The sequence below is a fragment of the Rattus rattus genome, chromosome 7 (assembly GCF_011064425.1).
Source record: "Rattus rattus isolate New Zealand chromosome 7, Rrattus_CSIRO_v1, whole genome shotgun sequence".
Classification (NCBI taxonomy): domain Eukaryota; kingdom Metazoa; phylum Chordata; class Mammalia; order Rodentia; family Muridae; genus Rattus; species Rattus rattus.
The window spans coordinates 43534590-43560919 of NC_046160.1; the positions used below are offsets into that span (position 1 = coordinate 43534590).

General features: G+C 44.1%; 1 protein-coding gene across 1 annotated transcript in view; it reads right to left on the minus strand.

The window, feature by feature from the left end:
- The window catches only part of Tpo (thyroid peroxidase), a 62169-nt gene extending 40529 nt beyond the window's left edge, over positions 1-21640 (minus strand). Inside the window, exons 1-5 of the mRNA XM_032908631.1 lie at positions 21606-21640; positions 20866-20960; positions 14270-14354; positions 8458-8609; positions 5991-6123 (exon numbers count right to left, since the gene is read on the minus strand). Coding sequence (XP_032764522.1) covers positions 5991-6123; positions 8458-8609; positions 14270-14354; positions 20866-20960; positions 21606-21613 — 473 coding nt within the window. The 5' untranslated portion in view covers positions 21614-21640. The remainder of the gene's footprint in view (positions 1-5990; positions 6124-8457; positions 8610-14269; positions 14355-20865; positions 20961-21605) is intronic.
- Between the last annotated feature and the right edge of the window lie 4690 nt (positions 21641-26330).

The following is a 26330-nucleotide window of genomic DNA, read 5'->3' on the forward strand; positions in this document are numbered from 1 at the left end:
TTCTCCCAAGAAAGCTTCAAAAGGTGTAACAATTAGATGAATTATGTTAAAACCCAAATGATCAAAGTAGGAATTAAAGGTGAATCCTGTGAATGTGTGCCCAGAAGACACACTAGGGAAAGGACTTAAGCATGTAGAAACTCAGACATCATCAGGCTTTCCCAGAGAATCACACCGTTTGCTAGCTACCCCTTCTGGAATGGTCCTAATTGAAACTGTTAGTTATCAGTAATTAGATTATTTCACAATGTGTGTGGAAACCAAACTCAAAGTTTCGTTTAACTATCAGGGAATGATTAGAGAAACCTCTGCAACAAATTACATTCTAAGTGCAGATGGAGTGGGGAGTTCTGGAAACAGAAACACAACAATCAAATTTTTGTCTCAGAGTCCGTCATTTCCCCTAAGAATTATTTCTATGTTTTTAGATGCAATTAAACAGAAATGTCCCTCAAGAAGAGGAGTGAATATAGATTCGCCTGTGGGAAGCTGACATGCTGGCCCTTAGAAAGGTTTGCCCTCTGCAGACCATGGCATATGGCTATCTTTGAGTGGGAGGCACAGTTGTGTAAGCAAAGGTTAGTCTCTCCTGAAACAAGTCTGGTGAGGAGTTATAAGACCATGAAAGCCTTATGGCCTTCATCAGGACTCATCACAGACTTTCCACAGGCTGGAAAGCCTGCTTTAACTCTGAGATGCAGGGACACCCTGAGAATAGTCATGTCACCTGCTTACTTTGGGAGCCTTCCAGAATTGCTCTCCTTGGAAAAGCATGCTGAGTTACATTGGGATACCTTAAGGCTCACATCTGGGTCCAAGAGCAAAGAAGTTAGACAAAGAAGAGTCATTTCATGGTGACAGTCATAGTAATCATCACTGGGCTCCAGAGGACACATATGATTGGTAGGGCGAGTCACGGTCTCATCTGTGTTCTTTTCCAGAGGCCTTGCACATGATCTCTCAGGGTCGGGATACATGCTCTGCCTTGCCCTGTTCTCATCTTTTATCATGCTTATTGGAAGGGCCATACTTCCTCCTCAAGGGGCCAAGCTTTGGATCCCAGGCTGCTCTCTAAGAAGTACTACACATACCTGCACCCACCTGCAGGGGAGGGCTCTTGGTCCCACTCTTGCTGTTCCTTCACTTCCTGTAGAGCTTCACATGTCCCTTCTTTTCCATTTAGTAGAAGACTGCATTTTGAGGTAGGCGGACATCTCTTCTCCTCAGAACTACTGAGTGAACCACTCCCATAGCCAGGAGCTCATGGACTATGTAAAGCAGAGAAAGCCAGCCAAACAGCAGCAAGCTCTCATGAACATGAGCTGTTGTTTAACCTATTTCTGCTAGAAGGACTGGCCTCACTTCAACTATCTGGGGTCTCTCATGCCTCTTCTGTGTTCTGGGAGGCACTTGTTTAACACAGTACTTGGGACATGATTTATCTGTTTCAACCAGACAATGTGTTTAAGTCTGGAGGACAGAGACATGGTTCTGAGCCATCTCATGCTTGGGAATCCCTCCACAGTGCCAATCATGTATGAGCAGGATGTTCATACATTCTGCTCACCATCTTTACCTGTGCTGCTATGGCCTTTCCTCTACCCTGCCGTGTGAGCCCACTGCCCATTGAAGTGCATCAAGGGCTTCAGTATTGGATCTTAGGTAGCTTGCTTTTCTTTTTCTAGAATCTTCCTGGAGACTGTTTTAAAAACCTGAAAGAACATCCATGTTTACACTGTTAGGTTCCTGTACTCAACCAACATAGGGTAGGGTATAGGAAGCAGATATGGTTCTATAAATCCTGGGTGTCAAAAAAAGTCATCATTTCCTTAGGGATTCATGAATGAAGCAGAAGGCTCCTGATAATAAACCTGATAATAGGGAAAAGCTCAGTAATAAGATGATAGCATGGGTGGGAGAAAAAACCTACATGGGTGGTAGAACATACCCAGGTCTGAGAAACAGTTCTGAAAGGCAACTGCTGGATCGAAGGGCTGAGAATTTATCCATCTTCTTAGTCTCAGGATCCCTCTAAGCAACCAGTTCTAAGTTGCTAACATCTACCCACAGAGAAGTTGCTTGAGGGTGGGCCGAGCCTCTGTGCCTTAGAATTCCTGCACTTAGTACAGTTTGCAGTCCCTTAGGATTCAGGTTTGTAGTATAAGCTCCCTGGTAAGTAATACATAAGGGTTGTATCTTCAGGGAAGGAAACAAGGGCCGGGAATAGAAATTACTCCTGTGGCCAAGTGGCTGTAACCAAAGCAGCTTTGCCAAGAGAATGGATGATGCTTAGAGGAGACTCAGCCAGGAAGAGGAGGGAGCAATGACAGTGGGGCAGCCACCTGGTGTTTTCTAGGGGCAAACAGCAATCAGATAAGCAAGAACCTCCTGCAATCAAAATTAACTCCCAACAAAGTCATGTTTACAGGTGATGGTGACTAGCGAAAAAGGTCTGCTTTGTCCCACTCTTCACAGCCACCTGACCTTAGAAAAAGCCAGTGTCCAGGTGGCTGTTCTTTGCTAGTAACGTCCACCCTGGCTTCTAGCATATAACAGGAGTCTTTACTTCAATTGGAGTTTATCTGTTTTTCTAGTAGGGTCACAACCTCTGGGATCAGTTGTATATTCCTCTTCCCATAATTACCAGAGTTTGGCAATAAATTCTCACATACATGAGGCTCCTTGGTTCAGGGTAAGGCACTAATATAATTCAGCGTGTAAACAATAATGTTTTAAACACACTAAACATCATTTATGTAGACACACACAAAGTTCTCCTTAGTACCCACTACAAATGTCACAGAAATTACCAAATAAGGAACCTACGGGTAAGATGATAGCTTAGAAGCCCATTTTGATGGTTAGCATTGATCATCAACCTAATAGAAATTAGTGTCATCTGGTAGATTTCTGTGCATGCCTGAGGAGGGCTAGATTGATATGGGAAGATCTGTCTTATCTGTGTGTGAGGCCATTCTGTTGGCAGGGGATCCTGGACTATTAGTGGAAAAGGCCATCCAAGCTGCAACCACTGTTCAGGGTTTTCTTTCATGATGATGGGTACAATGTGAGCAGCTGCTTCATGATCCTGTCCCAGTGATGTCTCCACAATGATATAGTCCAGACCTGTAAGTCAAAATAAACCCTCTCTCCCTTTCAACTGTTTTTATCAGGGTACTTTATCATCACATCAGGAAAAGTAACTAAGACAACCTCAGTGTGACCCACCAAAAGAAAATAGTCAGGGTAATAAGCAGTAGTCCCTTCTAACAAGAGCTGAACAATGGGGTAACAATAAGGTTACATCTCTAGGGATGAGATCATGAAGTTCTCACCAAGGCTAGTGGGAATTCCAGAGAGATCCCCATGTATACATGGTGGAAACTCTGGGCTAGAGAAAGACAGACAAGGTGGTAGAACAGTGACCTGGGGTTGGATACACAACAGAGAGACACAAGACCAGATCTTGGAGATAGAGCCTAAAGTGTATCTGAAATTGAGCCTCACTGGGACTCTAGAGGGAATAACCCAAGAAGGAAGAAGCATCCTGCTATTGCCTGGGTAAGTAGTGACCTGGGAGCTGAGAGGCACACTGCTGAGCTCAGGATAGATGTGCCAAAACCAAGACAAGAGAAGCAGCTTGGTCTGAAACTACATGGTGATCGCAGAAGCAGACTCTGATAGAGGTAGCTAGAGTCCTGGTAAGAGGGACCTGCCCAGCTGAAAAGGTAAGCAGTAGTGTGTAGTATGGTAACTTTATATCTCGGACATAGGAAATCAAGCCAGGGAAGCAAGACTGAGCACATGTAAAAACTACCTAACACCAGTCCATTCTGATGGTTGGAAAAACCCAAGGAAAAAACTGGAATCTACTAGCAGCTGAGCAGAAAGAACCCAAAATGAGATTTGTCAGATAAGTGGCTATTAGCCCAAATGCTTGAATTACCCTAGATGCACAGAACACATGAAACTCAAGAAGGATGACCAAAATGCAAATGCTTCACTCCTTCTTTAAAAGAGGAACAAGAAAACCCTTGGGAGGGAATAGGGAGGCAAAGTTTAGAACAGAGGCAGAAGGAACACCCATTCAGAGCCTGCCCCACATGTGGCCCATACATATACAGCTTCCAAATTAGACAAGATGGATGAAGCAAAGAAGTGCAGGCTGACAGGAACTGGATGTAGATCTCTCCTGAGAGACACACCCAGAGTACAGCAAATACATAGGCGAATGCCAGCAGCAAACCACTGAACTGAGATCGGGACCCCCGTTGAAGGAATCAGAGAAAGGTCTGGAAGAGCTTGAAGGGGCTCGAGACCTCATATGAACAACAATGCCAACCAACCAGAGCTTCCAGGGACTAAGCCACTACCCAAAGACTATACATGGACTGACCCTGGGCTCCAACCTCATAGGTAGCAATGAATATCCTAGTAAGAGCACCGGTGGAAGGGGAAGCCCTTGGTCCTGCCAAGACTGAACACCTAGTGAACGTGATTGTTGGGGGGAGGGTGGTAATGGGGGGAGGATGGGGAGGGGAAGCCATATAGAAGGGGAGGGGGAGGGGGGGGGGGATGTTGGCCTGGAAACCGGGAAGGGGAATAATAATCAAAATGTAAATAAGAAATACTCAAGTTAATAAAGATAAAAAAAAAAGGAGATTTGTCAGAGTGTATGCAGTGTCTCCCTTAGAGGGCTTGCTTCCCACAGATAGTGTCTCTTACCATACTCACTCACACACTTCCTGGATGCTCATCTTGCTCTACCCAGCCTTGATATTCAGCACTTGTGTAGAATCAAGGCAGGGTTATGCACCCCTCAGTATTTGGGAGAAGGTAAAGGAAGGGTTAATGGAGAAACATGAAGGAAGTAGTCAAAGCATTGATATAACTGTCTGGCTGGGGTGCTCCCCCAAAATAGACTCAGCTAGGATCTTGCTCTGAAGCTAAGTGAGGGCAAGAGGTATAAATTACTAAGAATTAAGCTTATCCCTGTTTAGCTGAAAATGAATGAGACCCAAACTATGATTTATTTATTAGGTTCTGCATAATTACTTGGGGATTACCCCAATCTAATACTTAACACTAGACTGGCTCATTTCCCAACTGTGCTCCCCAAATACTTGCTGTTTGCATCTCCCTGGGTTATTTCTGCTCCAGCAGCTTGGTGTCCCGGGGAGGCATTTCACTTGGGCATATGCTGCTGGTCCATTATGGCTAGTGTAGACCTCCTGTTCTTCCGGTCTGCCCGCTTCTGTACTCCTTCTCTCTCTTTCTCCTTTCTCCTTCTCCTAGTGGTCCCTACATGCATCCCCTAGCCCAATGACTCAAACTCTAGCTCTCTCAATTCCCTGCAGTAATCGGCTGCTGCCAGTTTTGTTTAACCAATAGTTTTACACTGGGGAGTAAGAATTGCAAAACAAAGGCTTGTGTATATGGGAAATTGCTCCTCTTGGGGCAAACAGATCTTTGGGTACAGAAATTAGCATATAAGTACAAGAAGCACCCAACCAACCCTAACAGAAAGGAAGGGAACATTGTGATGCTTTCTGTCTAACTTAGAGCACAAACATAAAGGGAAGCAAAAGTTACATGCCACAAGGGCTGATGCCTTGTGGCAAATGGTCAAATTCATCTATCAGTCAGGTTGGTGGAAGGAAGCAGACAGTCCTGGTAACATACTAGAGACAGGTAGGAGATTTGGAAAAATCAAAGATGCTAAGTATCTGGCTTGGGATATTAGGTGATGGTAATGCATTCTGTGCTTTTTGGAAAATAAGGACGAGATAGAGCAGCAAAGCTCCCCTGTGACACCTCTATCTGGAGTGTAGGACAGCACGAGGGTAGCAATGGCAGATAGTTGGAGTGTGAGATAATGGGATACACAGAGGGGTGGATGGCCACAGTTCATGGATCTAGACTTCACAATGGAGTGTGTCATGATCAAGTCTTGAGAGATTCATGATGAATAGAGGGTCTTCACACAGTACCTGTTGTTGCACACCCCTGTGATGAGCCGGTACTTGTTTGCCAGGCAGGTGTCAGGACATCTTGGTGGCAGCATGAAAGGCAAGCATCCTGACAGGTTGGCAATTGTGGCCAGGATGTCTGCTGATAGTGCATCTGTATAACAAGACAGACCAGTATTGAAGTTAGGTCCAGTTGGCTCTTCTTCCCAGCCCCATGCTCTGAGAAATAAAACTCAGACTCAAAATATATTTATAAATACTTTGGCCATATAGCTAGGCTCTTCTCTGACTGGAATACATTTAAAGTATCTCATTTGTCTTAACCAACATTCTGCCATGCAGCTGGCTATCTACGCTCAGGTACCCTGTGTCCATCTCCTCAGATCTTCCTAGGCTGAGCTTCCCATGCTTGGCTCTATCCCAGAATCTTTCACCCCATGAATGTCCCACCTCCCATTCCCTATGTATGCCATAGGTCATAGGCTTTTTAATTGACAGGTGATGTGTCCATACAATACACAAGACATTCTCTCTATAGGCCAGACTTTGTGTGGCATCTGCACCAGATAAAGTATTTTCCCAACAGTTGTATCAGCCGTGGCCTCAACATCAGGGCTTCCTGTGTAGTCTTAGTCACTGCTCTGGGAAAAACCTGCCATCTCCCTTTTAGTCACATGCTTCTTCATTCAGTCCCTTTAGCCATCTTCATGGCCAGGAGTGTGTGTGTGTGAGGGGGAGTGGTTGTTTACTTTTTGGCTTCATGGTGATTCTGAAAAGCAACCTCAGAGCCATTCGGCTCTGGAAAGACAAGTCAGTAGGCTACTCCTCAGAGTTGTCTCCCATCTCACAGGACACATCACCCAGAATCAAGTTGCTATGTCTGTACAACAAAACATCCCCATCTCACAATTACCCAGGAGAGCACTAAGACAGGATGTGCATCCTCCCAAAGAAACCCACCTTGGTTGAGCTTGCTAATAGCATCCATTCCTTCTGCTATAAAAAGCCTTTTTTTCCCTCCTATCGATTTCTCTAGGTTAGTACCTCTGAACACAGTCTTTTTTTGTTTATATTTACTGTTTTTCTTCCCAGTTCTGTCACTGTTTATGCTCTTCAACAAATCAAGGTTAAGGAAGCTCAAAGATGACTCTATAAAACTGTGATGAATGTATACTAATGAAATTGAGATTCTCACTAGAAAACAGAACCAACAGGAATGCATTTTATTTTCAAATAGAAGAGTTCTCTGCAATAGCCCTTACTGAGCAACCTGACAATGGCCCAGCTGTGTGAGGGCCATGTGCTCCTTATTTGCTAGAGCACAGCAAATCAAGTCCTGTAAAAAGTCTCATGTGACTGAACTTTTGCTGGCCAACAAGCCAATGTTCAGGAATAACCTGGTGCCTCTACCCAGTGCACTTGCTGATTGTTTATGCAGGCGTGGCAGGAAGTCTATTTGGATTGGCTGTTTATACAACCATGGCAGGAAGTCTATATGGATTGGCTGTTTTATGCAGGTGTGGCAGAAGTCTATCTGGTTTAGCTCACCTTCCTTATATACTCCAGAGTGGCTGAGTCTATAATGGAAATAACTTTAACATATCCTTTAGGGTATTTTACATTATCAATTTCACACTATGGCCTCTCTTCCCAATGTGCCCTCCCTGGACTGAGAGTCCTATGACACGGAAACAGGAGCCAATAGGCTCCCATCCTTAGGATAGGTCACCCTACCATCACTTCTACCACCATCTGGGCTGATGTCACTATTGGATAGGGACCAATGTACTTAGAAAGGTCTTTCAACTATGTGGTCTGAAGTGAAATCTTTTTCAGAGTGACTTCATGGTTGCTGTAAAAGTCGAACCTAACTATTCCGTGTAGGATTTGAGAATTGTAGTTAATACTGGTTTAAAATGACTTCGTCTCATCAGGTGAATCAGCACCAGATTAATTTAAGAGATCAAATAGCTCACAACACTGCACTGAAAATAAATCTCACAGAAGTTGGTAAAAAGAAAGCTTATTTTTGAGTATGGCATCATAGTCCAGAGAGGCTTTAATCTGGCTTCTGTTTTCTTCAAATGTACTCTACTGTGGCCACCATGTGAGCTGTCAGACACGGCACACTAGTCTTATTCTTGGAAAGTCCATGGATTTTTACCTTCCTTGGGCAACAGACTAAGTCAGAAGGTCCTGGTTACACACTGGGACGTTGAGGCGCCTGTCCAGTCCTCTGCTTGCTGTGACAAGACACAACCTGAACCTGTCTCCCCAGAACGCCCTTATGAGTGAGTGTGTTCCCTGTGTTTCACTCGGTGAGAAGGCTACAGGAAAAGTCCCTATGTAATTTAAAACATAAATTAGAGCATGTTTAGCTGTTTCTCCAAATGGGATTTGAATAGGGGAGAAACTGTATTTCCCAGCATTACAAAAATAAGAAACTATGAATGGATCTGAGCAGAGGCAGAGGCATGCAGCTGCTTACCCGTGGAGAACTGTGATTGTTCACGTTTCATGACTTGTATTGATGTTTCCATGATCTCTGCTGCTCGGGAAATAGCCCCACTGGTGGACTCTGGCAGCTTGGAGAAAGAGAGAAGCTGGGCTGGAGAAAGGACTCCCCTTTTCTTGAGGTTTCTAGAGCATAAAGAGTCATAAGTTAAATGGGGATCACCTTGCAAATGTACTTGATGAACAAGCATGTAAGTACTTTTATCTGATCTCCAGAAACATCTGGGCATAGTGATAAGCTCCTGTAAGCCCAGTGCTGTGGAGACAGAGATGGGTAGATTTTGTGGGTTCCTTCCAGCATAGCCTTACTGGTAAGCCCCAGGTTCCAATGAGAGATCAAGTCTCAAAAGATGTATGACTCTTGAGGTTGACTTCTGGACTCTTCATGCATATGCATATGAATCTTCAAACACACCTTCTTCCCATTTAGCCTCTCCCTATCGCCAGCACATATGCCACATATACATGCACATACAATAAATAAACCAACAGAACATTTTTAAGTGACTGCATATACCAGACAATGAACTGTGGGTCAGACAAAGAAAAGACCTAGATAGCTCTGAGCCACAGAAGTGCTCAGGTCAGTAAAAGGGATAGAGCACAACTAGAAAGTAGCAATATTGGGTGAGGAAGAATATGGTCAATATTTTCTGTTAAAAACATCCACATCTCAATTATCTTGTTCTCCTTAACAATTTGTTTGTTTGGGCTTTTTTTTTGTTTTGTTTTTTTTTTTTTTTTTTTTTTTTTTTTTTTTTTTTTTTTTGGTTCTCACTGTTACCTTGGTCAGTGATGTTTATCACTGCAGGGCAGAGTCTTAACTGGACTAGGGAGGATCACCAAATCCTCCAGATTCTGACCTCTGGAGGATCTGAGGCCAAGCAGAGCCCTGAAGCTGTCACAAATGTCCCTTTTCTTGCTGTCAACTCACCCCAGATGGACCCAGGTTTATATCACTGTGGATTGGGGAAAGCAGCCGTCTTTTCAGTTTTATCATACTGTGAATAAATGAAATATTATATTTTCCATGTCTTAGTAATAGCCTAAAATACACGCTGCTCTTGAGAAAAATTCACGTCTCCAGTGCTTCATTGCAGTTATGTCATGAAAACACCATGAGGTCCTACCTGCTCTTACCATAGAACAAAACCAGTTACTTCAGGTGATGGGCAGTGTCTGTTGTAATCCTTTCTATATCTGTGTTTATATCCACACAGCATGCTGCATACCCCAAGATACACAATACAAAGGAAACTTAATAACCTCAAGACATAAATACTGCAATTATGACAATTATGTAGATGAGGAAATTAACACTTAACTCATGTAAGCTGCTTAGCTTTTGCAAGGTAGGCATGAGGGACAGCAACCAGGTTGAGATACAAACACACCCAAGTCACATACATTGGAAATGAGTGACTCGGTTCACCAATGTCCATGATATAAAATGTGACATATTAGTAAAAGATCCAGTGACATCCTGAGCCTTGAGGAAATGGGTTTTGCCAGTTATTAACTACAACATGAAGTGGTCAAAGCTTCATGGGAACTGGTAGAGGGCAGGAGACCCCAGTTCAGAGGTGAAGGCTATTGTCCCTCACCACAATAGGGCTACACCATCTTGAAGAGCCAATGGTAGACAGAAGCATGGCTCCTAAAGATATATTTCTCTAAAGTATACTAGGGCAGAGGATGTTGCTAACAGGGAAAATGTGATGTTTTAATGTTTGCATTGTGAGGTCTCCTTCTGACGTTCCTCTTTGTAAACAGGCAAATATTTTGGGTACAAGGGGATTTGTCTTCCTACTTAGTTGGTTGATGAACTCTCCCTTGCTGCTCTAGCTGCCTTGAGGAAAAAGACTGAGTTTAATAATCTGAATATACCATAAACATGTTACCAAGTCCACAGCTTTGCTAATCACCCTAGCTCCTTGAGGTGGTCCATCCCAGGCTGTTGGCTGCCATGAGCCTTGCTGAACATTCTCTACCTCATTAGAGGGGCATATCTCCTACCTCATTAGATGGCACTGAGGCAAGGCCACAATGGATCCAAAACACAAGCCTTGATGGGTACGATTGGTGCTAGTATCGAGGAAGGTTTGAAGAGCCAGGAGCCTCACTGCCAAGGAAGCAGCTGAACAGCTTGGGAGGAGTTCAGCAGGAAGAAGAAATCAGAAGGAAAGACGCAAAGGTGATGAACCAGTGGAGAACTGAGACAAAGGAACAGCAGGCTGTAAGATGTCAGAGAAGAGGACCTGTAGGCCCTGGCTGCTGGGACATTCTCATAGAGCTGTCAATTCCTTAAAGTTAAGGGTCTCAAATTCTAGGCTGAGGGCTGTAATACTAGACCCTGCCAAAGGCTAAATGTCTACAACTCCAGACCTGGTAGGGACATTTGTAGGACTTAGGGCCCTAATACTTGAGACTCACAGGGACTGTGACACTAAAGGATGACACTAACTGTTGCTTCTACAAGCTTACAACTGTTGCTCACTGCTGCCAAACAGGGAAAAGAAGGACACTAGAGGTCAGCATCTGAAGAGCCTCTTGGATATCCAGGAACCCTATCTGGATACAGCAAATGAACCCCTTGGCTGGCTGATTGGTGATGCCAGTACCGTGCCATGTCTGAGGTAGACAGCCACTGGAGACTGACTGTTCTGGTGCCTAGACCCCTTAGGCTGGACATCCTAGTCCTCATAGCTTTCTGATGATAGTGGTTATTACCATGGATCAGTGCCCATTTCGTCCTCTGGTTTGTCCCCTTAGCTATCACATACAAGAGGACTGGTCCTCCCTGCTGCTTATTTCCCTTCTATACCCTATGCTCTGATCTTAGGGGCTTAGTGAGGTGTTTATCAATTGCCCAGTCAGCTGTCCATTTGCTGCTCTCTCCAGGGTAACAGCTCCATCTTTTAACCCTCCAATCACAGTGCAGAACAGACAACTCCATGCTTTAACCCTCCAATCACAGTGAACCACAGTCTACAGCCATTTTGTAGGGCTCATTAACATTCCAGCTGCAGGGAGTGGGAGGGTGTTTAATGAGAGGTGTGTGTCCTATTTGCAGAAGGATATTGATCATATATACTCACATTTCAGAAACTTCATGTTTAGCTGGCTCAGCATTCCTCATGTGAAAAGCCAAGGAGGAGAGCCACGTGTCAGATTTATGTTCTCTTTAGTTCCCCTGAGTGTTTGAGGAGTGGGGAAGGCAGAGCAACAGTGTCGTCTTCAATAAGTCATCCTATCTGCTGCCAGGCAGACCTAGACTATCTCAATGTCAGCACACTGAGATGATGTCACAGATCTGAACACAGATAATCCAGATAATCCTGGTGCCTATGGGGAATCATGAGTCAGAAACTGACTTAGAATGCTGGAAGGGAACAGATTTGTCGCCCCAGGAAGTGGTAAGGATGTGATCTTGGTACTTTGTGCTGTCTAGAGCTTCCTGTTTCCCCAGACCCGCTGCCTCTCAGTTGAGGAAAAAATAAGGAAAATAGTCTATCTACATTCTGGAAGGGAGGGAAGGAGGAACGTGGGACAATGGACTGCGCCAGGAAACTTGGCAAGGTAGAACAGACCTGAGACAGTAGGTGCCTCCCTGCTCCCTGCTCCCTGCCAGATTCCTGGCCTAGAACTCATGCCCACATTCCCCATGTTGATCATGTAGCCTAAAACAGAGTTCTTCATGCTAATGAGGTACCTAGAGACCCTGAGGGTTTAACCAATAAGTTTCTCTTCCTGGACATTCTTCCCTGCAAAAGGTGTTTAATCTCTGACCCACTCGGAGAAGTTGGTTCTCATTTATTTTCCACGATGAACGTTCAATAAATGGCATGGATAAACATGGACTGTCTCTTTCATTGAAACCACCACGAGGAGCATGGAGAAGGCCTATAGAGCTGCAGCTTGTCTCTCACAGAAGGCCTGCCTCTCTGCTTTCAGACCATCACAGCTACCTTCGTTGATGAGATAAACCAGAGTTCTCCATTTCTCAAGCCCTAAGTTTGTCGTTGTCCTCAGCCCATGGGCCCCCAATGGTCCCAGCCTCGTGGTGACAGGGTACCTGAGAGTCAAGAAACCTGAACTTTGGCTTCCCATATCTTAGACTGTGTTCTCCCATCCCCAGGGGTGTCTAGGCATGTCCATAAAGCCCAGCACCTGACAGCACCAGTGGTTTGGGGAGACACAGTCAAACACTCTCTGTGTTTTGCCTATTCCTACAACCCCACTGTGGGCTGAACTTGGGAATCACAGAAGGGGAGGGGAAGAGGGAGAAGGGAGGGGAGAGAAAGAGATGAGATGAGATGAGATAGATAGATGATAGATAGATAGATAGATAGATAGATAGATAGATGATCACCTAATGAATATATGTATATAGGTTTTATTCTGCAGATACACAAGTGAAAGTTTGAGCCAGGAAATCTCATCTCCTTGGTCTGCTGAGGATTCTTGGTTTGAAAGAACAGAGGAGTTGACGGCCTCACTCCTTCAGGTCCAGAAAGGGCACTGGTCCCTAAGATGTGCTGGTAGCTGCTACTTCCTAGGTAGCCGAGCCATGGCTGATAGCAGGTCTTATGCACATTTGCCAGCTTTTAGACTTGGTTGTACTTCCTGCTGCAGAAGCACAGGCTGCAGATCACAGGTGAGGCTGCCATGTTGTCTGTGTAGCCTCATGCCTCTTCCTTCCATAATGGTGCAGTCATGGGGCCCTTTGTCATCAGTTGTAAGCCATGTACTGAGGTTGACACCATAAAACTCTTAGGTTTTTTTTAAATTTTCTGCCACTTCTCCCATTTCCAGTGGGTAACTCTTCTGGTTATAAGATTCCCAGGAGCATTCCACAGTACTGCAAACTCTTTTTCTTTTCTCTCTGACAATTCTCATCAGTTCTTCTGCTCAGAGAATATTGTTTCCTCTTTCATCTTCGATTTTTTTTTTAATAGTCAGGTAACAATTTGTTTCTAACCAATGTGGAATAGTGAAACAATTTTTTACTTGGGACAATAGGAAGTTGAAGTAAATCAGAAGATGTCAGGTAAGAATTTGTACCTTGAGAGAAGTTGTAACTTTTCACCGACTTCCAATGAAATGATGTTTGTGAAGACAAAACCTAGTATGTTTTTGATTTTTTGAATATCTAATGAGTCACCATGATGCCACTAGCAATGGTGTCTGTCGCATATTTAAAAATGTGATGCCACGGGCTGGAGACATGACTCAGAGTTAAGGGCACGGATTTAGAGAAGCCAGATTAGATTCCGCACCGACTCAGCGCTTGTAACTGTCTACAAATCCGGTTTTAGGGCTCCGATGCCCTCTTACGTTCACTGCAGGCACAAAGCATGTGCAGGAATCTTAGACATGCATGTTGGCCACAGATGTACACACATGTGATATGATTATAAAACAGTTTTGAATTATAATTAGTATAAAAAGTCAATTATTTTGGGAAACAGTGACGAGCAGGTTGAGGCTCTGGTTCTAAGCTTGAGGTAGTTATGGTGACATTACAGGGGCTAGGCACCAAGCCTGAGTAAACAACACCCCTTTCTCTGTAAAGTGCCCTAGCTTTATTCCTGTCCAAGCTTCAGACTCTGTCATCATGGCACCTTGAACTATGATTAGACCTCTGACTTTTGAGTTCATTTTCTCTGTGCAAAGAGATTTGAGAGGGAGCATTGTTTTTCATGGTGGCCAATCACACTGGAACCATGAGTCATCTCACATGAGCGTCAATGCCTCAACTGCAGGACGTTATGGTGAACACTCACCTTTTCATGGTGTTGTAGACTGCATTGTCCACCAGAAGCTGGCTCGTTTCTACAACATTGATAACATGGGATGTCATAGTCTTCCCTAGGATATAAATCAACACATCACCATTAAAACAGACCCCACAGGGCAGCAACTCTGCCGGCTTTAGCAGATGGGTATAGTGACAGTCATGTGGTCTCTAGAAATGATCAGCTTATTGGAACTCTCTGGAGCATTAGCCTCTATGCAAAATTGAAACAAATTGTGTAAAGGTAAACTAAATAACTGCCCATTTCAGAAACTGTATCAAGGAGACAACTTTGCATCATTCAGCCCCTGACAGCATCTGCCTTTGCTACTTGAGGAAAGAAGATACAATGTGATGGGAAGCTGTTGGAGAGCCGTAAGATCACAAGTTCCCCAAACCACACCAGTCTCCAGTGTGGGGGACAGTATGTCTACTCAATTTCCTTCTGAATATATCTTGCTAAATCCAATTCTCATTTCCATTCCTGAAGTCAGCTGTAGTCCTGAATTTACCATCTGAGTGGGCATTGCTGGCCTCCTAGCAGGGAGGCTATAGGTGTGGGCATACTAGAGTCAGGATACTGTGGTAAGATGACATTGCTGAGTGATGTTGGTGTGGATCTCCCAGCCCTCCGATTGTTGACTGATTTGGTCCACAAGGGCAGTGAGAGCAGAGACATCGAGCACAGGTGGGGTGGGGGTGAGGTGGTTTAGAAGCCCTGTGAGTATGTATGGTGAAGGACCACACTGAGAGTCACTGAGTAAGCAGATCAACTTTACTTAGGGTGATTGAAAGCTTTCAAAGTTTTGAGGGACTGGAAGTAGGGACATCCAGAATGGGCAAATGTCATTGGCTGGAATTTAGAGTACCTAGAGTGCCTCGTTAACATGGGGAAGCATTTCAGGAATCTCTGGTGCTGGCTGAACAGGTTTTGTCAGAAGAAAGAAAAATTGGACTTATGAACTTCAATTGAGGCTGTGTGACATTCTTCAGGTAGAGGTGGGCTTGGAGGCTTAGAATTCCATGGACAAGTTCAGAGAAGGAAAGTCTTCCATAATGTACCAGGCCAGAGGCTATCTAGTCATGGTGGACTTTGACCTTAATGAGCAGAGTTTTCCCATAGTTGGAATGCTACATCCTGCTCAGTGCTTTTACACTGAGAATGGTAATTTCTTGGCTCTATTTATAAACAAATTGTAGGGCTCTTTGTGGCAAGCCTGTTGATTCCAGAGGGCTCACAGAATGCTGAATCTCTTGTTTATGACCCTATCTGTCCCAGCCTTGGTTCTTGAGTTCTCTTCCCTTTCTCCTCTTTGATATTTTTGGCTCTTCTGGCTTTTATTTCTCTCTCGTATCCTCCCCCAAATATTCATCTTCAACTTGAACTTCTTCTGTCCCCATCAGTATTCATGGCCTCTGTCATGGTTTGCATGCTTGGGTCAATTAGTGGAACTGTTTGAAAATGAATAGATGTGGCCTTTTTGGAAGAAATGTGTCCCTGGGGGTAGGTGTAAATGTTTAAAAAACCCACAATAGGCCCAGTCTGCTGCTTTCCTTCTATCTCTGTCTCTCAGTGTATCTGTGAATATCTGTTTCTCTCTCTGCCTTCTGCCTATGGATCAGGATGTAAAGCTCTCAGCTATTGCTCCAATGCCATACCTGTCTGCCCACCACAATGATCTTAGACTAATCGTCTGAAACTGTGAGACAAGTTCCCCAATTAAATGTTTTCTTTTTCTTTTTATAAGTGTTGCCTTGGTCACATTCTCTCTTTGCAGCAACAGTACAATGACTAAGAGAGTCTTTGACAGTTGGTCTCGAATCAAGTGGAGTTGGAGACCCTTGAAAATGTTTGTCTTTTCCTTTCACTTCCTTAATGCCTTTTGGGAAGTTCTGTACACCAGTATTATCGGATAGGACAAGTCATGGTGCCGACAACTCACTTATCTTTTGTTCTTGCTGTAGTAAGTCAGCTGGCTTTGTAAATATAGACCTGCTAGGTTGTGCCTCCCCTCACAACACAAAGACCCTGTTGCCCACAGAGTGACATCCACACTCCTTTCCATGGGAAAGACCCTCACAGTCTACAAGGACAAGGTTTAATTTTCAAAGCTCTAGGTATGATAGCTTGATTTCCCCCTTACTTTAAAATGTATTGTCATCTGGCACTAAAGAAATGGATTAGTGGATATAGGGACATTTGCATTACACCCTCAGTACAGACCCCAGTATCCAGGAAAAAAGTTTGACACAGCTATATGTACCTTTTACTGCAGTGCTGCACAGAGCAGGGACAGAAGGATCCCTGAGGCTCATTGGCTGCCAGTCTAACTTCAGGCTCAGTGATAGAACCTGTCTAGGTTAACAATGCAGAGAATTATAGAGTAATAACCCTGATGCCCTCTTCTGCCCTCTGTACACATGCACATGCCCGCAAATACCCTAACTTATCTGTGTACACTCCCTCCAACCCCCCCTCCCCCAAAGTATCTACTTAAACTATCCAACTCATTCTCTCTCCCTTAGAGTAATTACCTTCTGAGTGGGATACAGCAGAACAAAAAAAAGATCAGTCCTTCACTTTGTGCCCTGTGCACTATGAACCTTAGAGGGCTGGACCACATAGTCTTTACCTCTTTGGTGCCAGGTAGAAGTTGGACTTAGTAGAAACATCATTATGTGCGAGCTAAATGCTTGCACTGAACAATTAACTGTGAAGAAAAATTGTGAGAGTGTGTGTGTGTGTGTGTGTGTGTGTGTGTGTACGTGCATGTGCATTTCAGGGAATAGTAGCTGCCAGTGAACTAATTTTCTGCTATTGACCAATACTAAGTTGATATTTAAATTGATATGATCATGTATTACTTATTATTTCATTTGCTATGTTATAAAATATTTTTCCAAGTTTTAAAGAAAGGCCGATTATTTCACATTTTATCTTTGAACCAAAGGTTTTTCTATTGAGAAATTTCCTGCAGAAACGCTTCTCTTCTATGATCTTCCAAACTCTCTGTGGAACTGGATAGATTTTAAATTAATTATGTTTTGGATGAACAGAGGTGTCTCATTCATCTGCATCAGAGGAGAGAGAATTTTCTTTTCTGCCCGTCTTAGCTGACCTTTCTGGGGTCGAATGAATTAGACAAAGGAAGGATAGACAACAGAGAAGACTGGCAGACAGCAGACCTTGGCCTGTATGCTGGCATCCCATGGGAGCTGCTAGAGCAGCAGACTTGGCTCATAAGAAAAGAAAGGAAGAAAAGAAAGGAAGGAAAGAAAGGAAAGAGGGGGAGGAAACAGGTTGTTACTAGGGAACAAGCTGCAAATAGGCAGATAAATGGGGAATGCCCCCAGGCAGCTGGCAGCTGTGTTTTTAATGTGGGTTCCTGGATGTCTGTGGCTGCCTAGAGACTTAGTCTCCTTTTCATTCTTCCCAGTAGAGTGGTGAGATACTTTACAAATGGATTTTCTGGCCAGAAGGGGGAAACAGAGTGCTTCTCTAAGACCTGTGGCATTTTTTGTTTTGCATCTCAAGATCCACCCAGCAGGTGCATAGGCTACATCTGACTTGTGGTTGAGGGTAGGGTCAATAATCCTAAGAATTTCAACTTGGTCTCTTCTGTTTCTCTAGAACAGAAATCTACATTCTAGAGAGTAGCTTGACTTATTCCCCATCCTGGAGATAGCATCTGTCATCTGGCTGTCCACGTGTATGTCCTGAAAGTGCCATCTGCTCTGGGAGGCACACTGGCCTCTAGAATCGCACCTCTTGCATATTCATAACTGGAATGAAGAAGCCATTATACAAGAAGATACTGTATGTCAGGACAAAGAAGCAGGCTACATAGTTCCAAACACGTTCACAAACACAAAGCAAAAGACGTGAAAGAAAGCCAATGTCTTCTTCTCCAAAGCCACAGAGGCCCCAGGCTCTTATGCCCTGCCTTTGGCTGACTCTGACCACTTGGGGTTCACTCAGAGCCACGTGTGGGTCCTGTTTTGATGAGCTCTGCTTTCAGAAATCTGGTGAACTGGAATAGAGCTGGCCAGCTTGCCTTTTAAACAAACTCCCCCACTAGGCTGGCTTCCCAATCTCGGGGTTTGAAGGCAGCTTTCCTGCTCATGCTGTTCATTTGCATCTTATTTCCTTTTCACAGCTACACTGGAGCTGCTGAGTCCGCCATAAAGATAATTTCGCATGGATCTTAATTTTGCACAAACACTGGAAGCCCATCGCAGTCTGTTGAGAGGAATACGCAGTACTTCATGGAGCATGTGCTACTGAGGGTTGTCAAGAGACACGATGAGCAAAGTTTTCCTAGATTTATAATGATCGCGGGTATACTCTAAGAGAAAATGAAACCTTTTTTTCATTTTCAGTACTTTATTACTGAATTTCCAGGTGCCAAGAATTCTTTTCCTCTGTGCTCTGAGGCATCTGGCTTTGCATAGAGAGAGAGTGTGTGTGTGTGTGTGTGTGGTGTTCCCCTACAGCTTTGCTTCTCAAAGTGTCACTGATGTCCCCCAAATGCACAAAGTCATCTGCGTTGTCATTTTCCAGATACATTTAATTTTGGTTGTAGTGAAATAGATACGAAAACTGTGTTTCAAATACATTTTACTGGTGAATACTTATTGTTTCAAAGGCACTGTCATTTAGTTTTCAACTGATAAATGTTCTTCTGTTAAAGAACATAAGATTGAGCCATTGTGAAACAAATATTTTTGCTTGTTTTGGTTTTTCTATTTCAGGGTCTTATGAAGTCCAGGCTGAGTTCACTCAAATTTACTATACATCAGATGCTAGCCTTTAACTCACAATCCTCCTGCCTCAGGTGGCATTAGAGGGGTGCTACCACGCCATGCAGAACTTGAAAGGCACTAACAGTGATTTTGATGGTTTAAACAAATTTATTATCAAATCTAGGGCCTCACACATAACCCAGAAAGTCCTCCCTCGCTGACCTATACCTGACTAAGGTACAGCCAAAGCTGACTTTGACCTTGTGAGTCTCCTGTTTCATCTCTCTTCAGTGTTTGCCAACCAATGGGCGGCACCACTACCTGTAGGTTTTCTACCTAAGAAATTTATAGTGCAGATGGATAATAAGCCAGCTAACAATATTCTAATGAATGGTAAAATACACTCCGAAGCACACTATCATTACGGAGGTCATGTTGCCCATTATTATATGCTATTAAAATGTAAGCAAAAGAGTTGACTCTATTACAGATTTATAAATCTTGCTTTTCATCCCAACACTCTGGAGGCAGAGGTAGAGGCAGGAAGATTTGTATGTTCTGCATGGTGATTTCCAACCTGATGGGGGCTGCATACTGAAACCCTGTTTCAAGAAACAAAACAAACACTCTTGTGGGCAGAGTTACAGATGTCCTATATCCTCATTTTTGAAAAGAATATGATTTCAAACTTTAAAGCCACACAGTGCAGATGGTTTTATGGACAGCTCACAGGTGCAGTATTGAGCTCTTGACTAAACTGTTGACCTCTATCTTTTCAGCCTTGTTTTATTCCTCTGGGGTCTTGATAGGTATTGAACAAAAGGATAAAGTGGTTTACTTCCTTCTGTGTGCTGAACACCTGTCATGCTCCAGATGTTAGAAAGATTGGTGTGAAGGGGTATACTTAGTTTCTCTTGAAGATTTCAAATGAGCAACCTCTCTTGTTTTCTTTAGTTGCCATGGAAACACAATTCCCACATTATTAATGCTCACCGGGAATACAGGTCGTGGTGGTCAGTTGAAGAGCCAGACTTGGAAGGGGAGGGTCATGCCCATCAGAAAGAGTGCTTTACCGATCCCTGATTGTGGATACCCAGAGGGAAAGGTGGATGGATGCTTTCTTTAGGAGTTCCTGAGCCTGGGAAGGCAGCAGGGTGACTTCAGTACAGTCATGATGCTCAGGCAGATAAATTAGGCAGAATGTAGCTGCTAGCAGGAAGCAGGTCTGAGTATAGACAAGGATGCTAAGTCTGGGCTGTGTCTGAGAGACTTAGGGGCAGCATCCTGCCACCAGGAAGCTTGCTTCAGGGTGACCACTTGTCCTTTCTTCTTTTCTTTTCCCAGGTCCCTTTCTTTTCCATCCCTTCCCTTCCCTTCTCTACACTCCCATTCTTTCCTTCCTTCCTCCTTTCCTTCCTCCTTTCCTTCCTCCTTTCCTTCCTTCCTTCCTTCCCTTTTCTTCTTTATAGCAAAGAATGAGTATGTTAATCCAGACATCTCGGTAGATTTTTTTTTACTATAACTTCCCATACAACTAAACTAAAAACTATACCAGAGGCATTTAAGATGAACTTAGAACAAAGAAACAAAAATTTTCATAACTTTTTAAAAGATATAGGTACAGATAAGACAGAAATGATTTATTCTATAATCATGGGGAAAAATCAGTTCTTTTAAAGGAGGAATTATAATTTAATCCATCTAAACCAAAGAATTGCATTATTCCCTTTGACAAGCACAAAACTTAACTGATTCTCAACAACTGCCATGACATGTTTGGTCTGTTGAGTGTGAAAAGCAACTTTAGAAGAATAAAACAATCATACATCATTTGTTACTTACCCCCCAAGATGTCTCTGCTTCTCAGGAGGAAAGGGAGGAAAATTGCAGTTCCCATCACAACCAGCATCACTGCCATAGCTCCAAGTGTTCTCATTCTGGGGTTGCAGTGGGGAAGAGATAATCAGAAAGCCAGCAGAATACTGTGGGATGTACCATAAATACCCAGGCCTCTCCTCAGGTGCGTCCTCTCAAGTCCAAGGCTGCTACCTTAGGACATTGAACTACCCTTAGAACCAAGTAGACCCACAGTCAGCCTGGAGTGCTGATCAGACCTGGCCCCTCTTCATCAGAAAGGTGAAGCGAGAGAATGGGAAATGTCCCTCTTCAAACACATCTATGTGAAGTGAATGGCTAACATTCAGGATTTAGCACTTATAAAGATAAATAAGTCCTTGGCAGCTGCTACATCTTTTGCGACATGATGATTCTAATGATGTGATTTCAGGTGAAACAGAAGATCCAAAATCCATCACATCCACATCCACTTTCTAAGTCTTTGTTTTCTTCATCTTAGACATTGATATTCTTGAATCCCTGACTCAGCTGAACACATCATAGTAAATATGGGTCTATAGATGCCCTAGCGCATGTGAACTGAAGTAATGGGGACAGGGCACCACCAGGCTTTGCTAGGAGAAACATCTATTTGCCACACAGCCCAGTAATGGCCTCCCTAGACAACTTTACATGTTTCATGATAGATTTCTCTTAGAAAATGGGAAAATAAAAAGTTTTACAACCTGACCATTTTCCTTTCCTCCACTGAAGAAGCAGGCTGTGCACAGCTGGGTGTGTTCTTTGTGGCCTTAACTTCGGAAATGTGAATCTCAATTACTTTCTGGAGACTTGGTCACCCACCCTATAAATGGACTCCATGCTCTGATGCCCACTCAAGCTTAGACAGGAGTGGCTCCATTCTATGTTTGTTTAGTATTTGTTTCTGCCAAGTGCTTGTGTGTCCTGGCTGGTCAGAACAAAGGTGCCACTCATAGAAAGCATTCTGGCTGCCTGACCTAGAAAGATAGAAAGGTTCCATATCCCTTACTGCTAGGCGTCTTAGCTAGGGTCACCCACGTAGGTTCCTGGGAGTTTCTCTTATCCTATATTTCTAGTTCATCCCAGAGATGAACCTCTCTCTCCCTCTGTCCTCCCCACACTTGATCCATGTTCCCCTCCTAACTACCTTTCCCACCGAGCTCCCCACTTCTCTATCCAGTCCAGATGCCTCCTGTAATCAGGCAAGGTTTTCAATGGAGGGCCAGGGAGACCAACCTACCCACAAAACCTTTGACCCACAATTTGTCCTGTCTACAAGATGTGCAGAATAGAGATGGAACAGAAATTGAGGGAATGGTCAACTAATGACTGGCCACACTGGAGACCCATGCCAGGAGAGAGAGCCAACCCCTGACACTGTAAATGATATTCTCTTATACTTGCAGACAAGAACCTACCATAACTGTCATTAGAGAGACTTCACCCAGCAGACGATGGATACAGATGCAGAGACCCACAGCCAGACATTAGACAGAGATTGGGGGATATCATGGAAGAGGGGGAGGAAGAATTGAAGGAGCCAGAGAGGTCAAGGACACCACAAGAAAACCTACAGAAACTAGGGCCCATAGAGGCTCACAGAGACTACACTACTAACCAGAGTGCATTCATAGAACAGACTAAATCCTTCTACACATATGTAACAGATGTCCAACTTGGTCTTCATGTAGGACCCCTAAGAGCAGGAATGGGGGCTATCTCTGCCTTTGTTGCCTCCCTTTGGCTTCCTTTCACCTAGCTGGGCTGCTTTGTCTAGCCTCAAGAGGAGAAGATATATTTGGTCCTACTGCAAATTGATATGCCAAGGCAGATTGACGTCCATGGACATCTTCTTCTTTGCTCAGGAGAAAGGGAGGGGGATGAAGGGAGGTGAGGTGAGAGGGGGGAACTGGAGAAGAGGGGGTAAGGGAAGCTTCATTGGAGATGTAAAGGAAATAAATACATTAATGTAAAAAAAAACAGAAGTGTGATATTTAGAGAGAGAAGAAACTTATTAAAACTAACCTCTTTAACACTTGCACTTTCCTGAGATGATGGAGCAAACTGGACAAGGACACACACACACACACACACACACACACCAATAAAGTAGAAAGCAGACTTGGGAAGAAGAAATTTGGTGGGGGCTGGGTAAGGGAATGTGGGGATCATAGGATACTTTGATTAAAAACCTACCATACACACATATATGAAATACCTATGAGAAATTGTAAAAGAATAAATAGAATAAGTAGAAGCACCACATGAAAGAGAAGATGTGCATCACTCAACATCAGCTGGATTGTGCCTTCCGCTGGCCTCCAGTGGCAATAGTAATCTGGAACATTTTGTGTATCCCTGAGGTACCAGAGTCCTTCTCCTCGAAATAGTCCACTTTTAAAAGGGCAAGTAAAGTGTCTCATTTGAGATATAACATCCCCCAAAACACAATCCCTGAAAATGAACAGATCCATCCAACTCCTCCCTGTTGGATTAAACAGTTAAAACCAAAGTGCAAAGAGAACTCTGAGACCAACTGAGGTAGCAGCTGGCTGAGCTGCAGGCTGCAGTGTGCTCTGGGTTCCCAGATCATGAGCTTGGGTGAGGTTTGGTGATACAGGTGTCTTTGAGTCATTTCTGCTCCCCAGTAAACCAAGTTGGATTTGGGTGGTATCCCTACTTTGGACTGTCTTTGTCCCCTCTCTCAGAAGGTATGTGTGTTATGTCTCCCTAGAAGTCGTATCGCACATCTGTAAACACATTTCAATGGCATCTGGAGGCCAAATCAGAGTGTCTAAAGAACATTAGGAGTCTCCTTGCGGGGGTTAGGGGGGTGGGGAATCACTCCTATGAAGGTAGCAGAGTAAATGTTAAAAACTACAACTTTTCCTCTGAACTATAGGCTGGATTTTTGGTTTCCTTTCATCTTTATCAAACTATAGTGATAAGTAAAGATTACACCCATGAATGGACAGCTCTTTAGTGTATAAAAGCAAGGACTGGCTGGATCTATTTAAATCACCCTTCATATCTTGTGTTCCCCTATAGTCTCTCCTCACATCTCTTCATAAGTCCTCATGATCTCTCCCCACATTGTCTCTCTTCTTCCCTCACATTCTTTCCACACATCCTCTCCTCTCAGGCTGCCTTCCCATCTCTCAGATGCTGCTCACACCCCTTTCTCATCACCTCTTCTTGGCCTTACTTGTCATCCTCTCCCTGTATCTCTTCCTAATTCCCTTCTCACACTGTGTCTTCCTTAAGGTCACTACTGCTGTGATGAAACACCATGACCAAAGCAATCTGGAGAGGCTTACACTTTCACATTACAGTCCATCCATGAAGAAGCCAGGGAAGGAATCCAGATACGGTGGGAACCTAGATACTGGAGCTGATGCAGTGGTCATGAAGGAGTGCTGGCTTGTTTCCTATGGCTTGCTCTTCCTACTTTCTTATAGAACCTGAGATCACCAGCCTCAGGACAGCATCATCTACAATGGGTTGGGCCCTCCCCCATCAATCACTAATTAAGAAAATTCCCTACATGCTTGTCGACTACCCAGTCTTAAGGAGGCATTTTCTTTTTCCTTTTATTTAATTTATTTATTCACTTTACATCCCAATATCCCCCTTCCTCCCACTAACCTTTTCACACAGATTTTCCTCCCACTTCTCCCTTCCCCCTTCTCCTATGAGAGGGGGAAGCTCCCCTCCCCCCTTCTCCTTTGACAGGGGGAAGCTCCCCTCCCCCTTCTCCTTTGACAGGGGGAAGCTCCCCTTCCCCCTTCTCCTTTGACAGGGGGAAGCCTCCTCCTACTGCACACATCAAGTTGCTGCTGGACTAGGCCCATCCACTCCCACTGAGGCCAGAAAAGGCTGCTCATTTTGGGAAACAGAATCCACAGGCAGGCAGAGAGGCAACAGATTCAGGGACAACCCTCCCTCCTGTTGTTGGGGACCCACATAATAACCAAGCTGCTCATCTGCTACGTATGTGCAGGGGCCCTAGGTCCAGCCCTTGTAAGCTCTTTGGTTGGTGATTCTGTCTGTGGGTGCCCCCAAGAGTCGAGGTTAACTGACCTTTTGGTCTTCCTGTGGAATTTCTGTCCCCTTTGGGTCCCTCAATCCTTCCAATTCTTCCACAAGATTCCCTGAGCACCATCTAATTATTTGGTTGCAGGCCTCTACATTTCTTTTTATTGACTGCTGAATAGAGCTTCTCAGAGGACAGTTGTGTTAGGTTCCTGTCTGCAAGTGTATCATTAATAGTGTCAGGGATTGGTTCTTGCCCATGGGTCTCAATTTGCAACAGTCATTGGCTGGCCATTCCTTTCTTCTCTGCTCTTTGTTCCTGAACATCTTGTAGGCAGGACATGTTTTGGGTTGAAGGTTTTGTGGATGGATGGCTGGCCTTATCCTTCCACTACAGAGTCCTGCCTGGCTACAGGAAGTGGCCACTTCAGGATCCATATCCCCCACTGCTAGGATCTCAGCCTCCACAGACCCTCTGGGGCCTCCCTCATCCCAGGTCTCCTGCACATCCTAGATATTGTCCCCCCCCCTCACTCCCCGCCAATTTCCCTTCTCTCTCTCCTACTTTCCCTACACCTGATCCCACCCACCACTGCCCATTCCCCTCCCCTTCCCCTCTACCATCCAGTTCCCTCTATCCATTTCTGATACCTATTCTATTTCCCCTTCTGAGAAAGATTCAGCCATTCGAGGCTTAATTAATTTTCTTAACTGAGATTCCCCTGTTTCAGATGATTGTAGCTTGTGTCAGTTGACATAAAAATATCCAGGAAAATTGACCCCTTGTCAACTTGACACACAAACTTATCACCATTAAGCTGAAAACTTTCCTTTCTCACTCATCCCAAGATCTCATATTATAAACACAAGTAGCTTTAAAAGTCCCATAATGTTTACCAATTCAAACATTAAAATTTCAGTCTCTTTAAAATATCTAGTCTCTGCAGAAATCCAAATTTTCTTTTAAAGTCAAAAGTCTTTCAACTGTGGGGTCCTAAAAAGATCAAAATTAAATAAAATACTTTCTTACTTCAAGAAGGAAGAAGCCGGGCACATTCACAATCAGATCAAAACCAAACCAAACCCCAATGGTGTAAATAACAAAATATCCAGTATCTGGGGTTGACTTACAATTTTCTGGCCTGTTGCAAAGGGTTTTGGTTACTTCTCCAGCTCTATTCTCTGCAGCACAATAGCTTATCTTCTAACCTAAGGCAAACTCCACTCCACAGTCACTGCTGTTCTTGGTGGCTGTCCCATGATACTGGCATCTCCAAAATACTCAACTGCACTCTCACCAGTAGCCTCTCCTAGCCATTCCATGGTGCTTCAGCTTCTCTCTGTGACTCCTTCAATCCTGAGCCTTCAACTGCTACGAAGGCTGCACTTTTACCCCT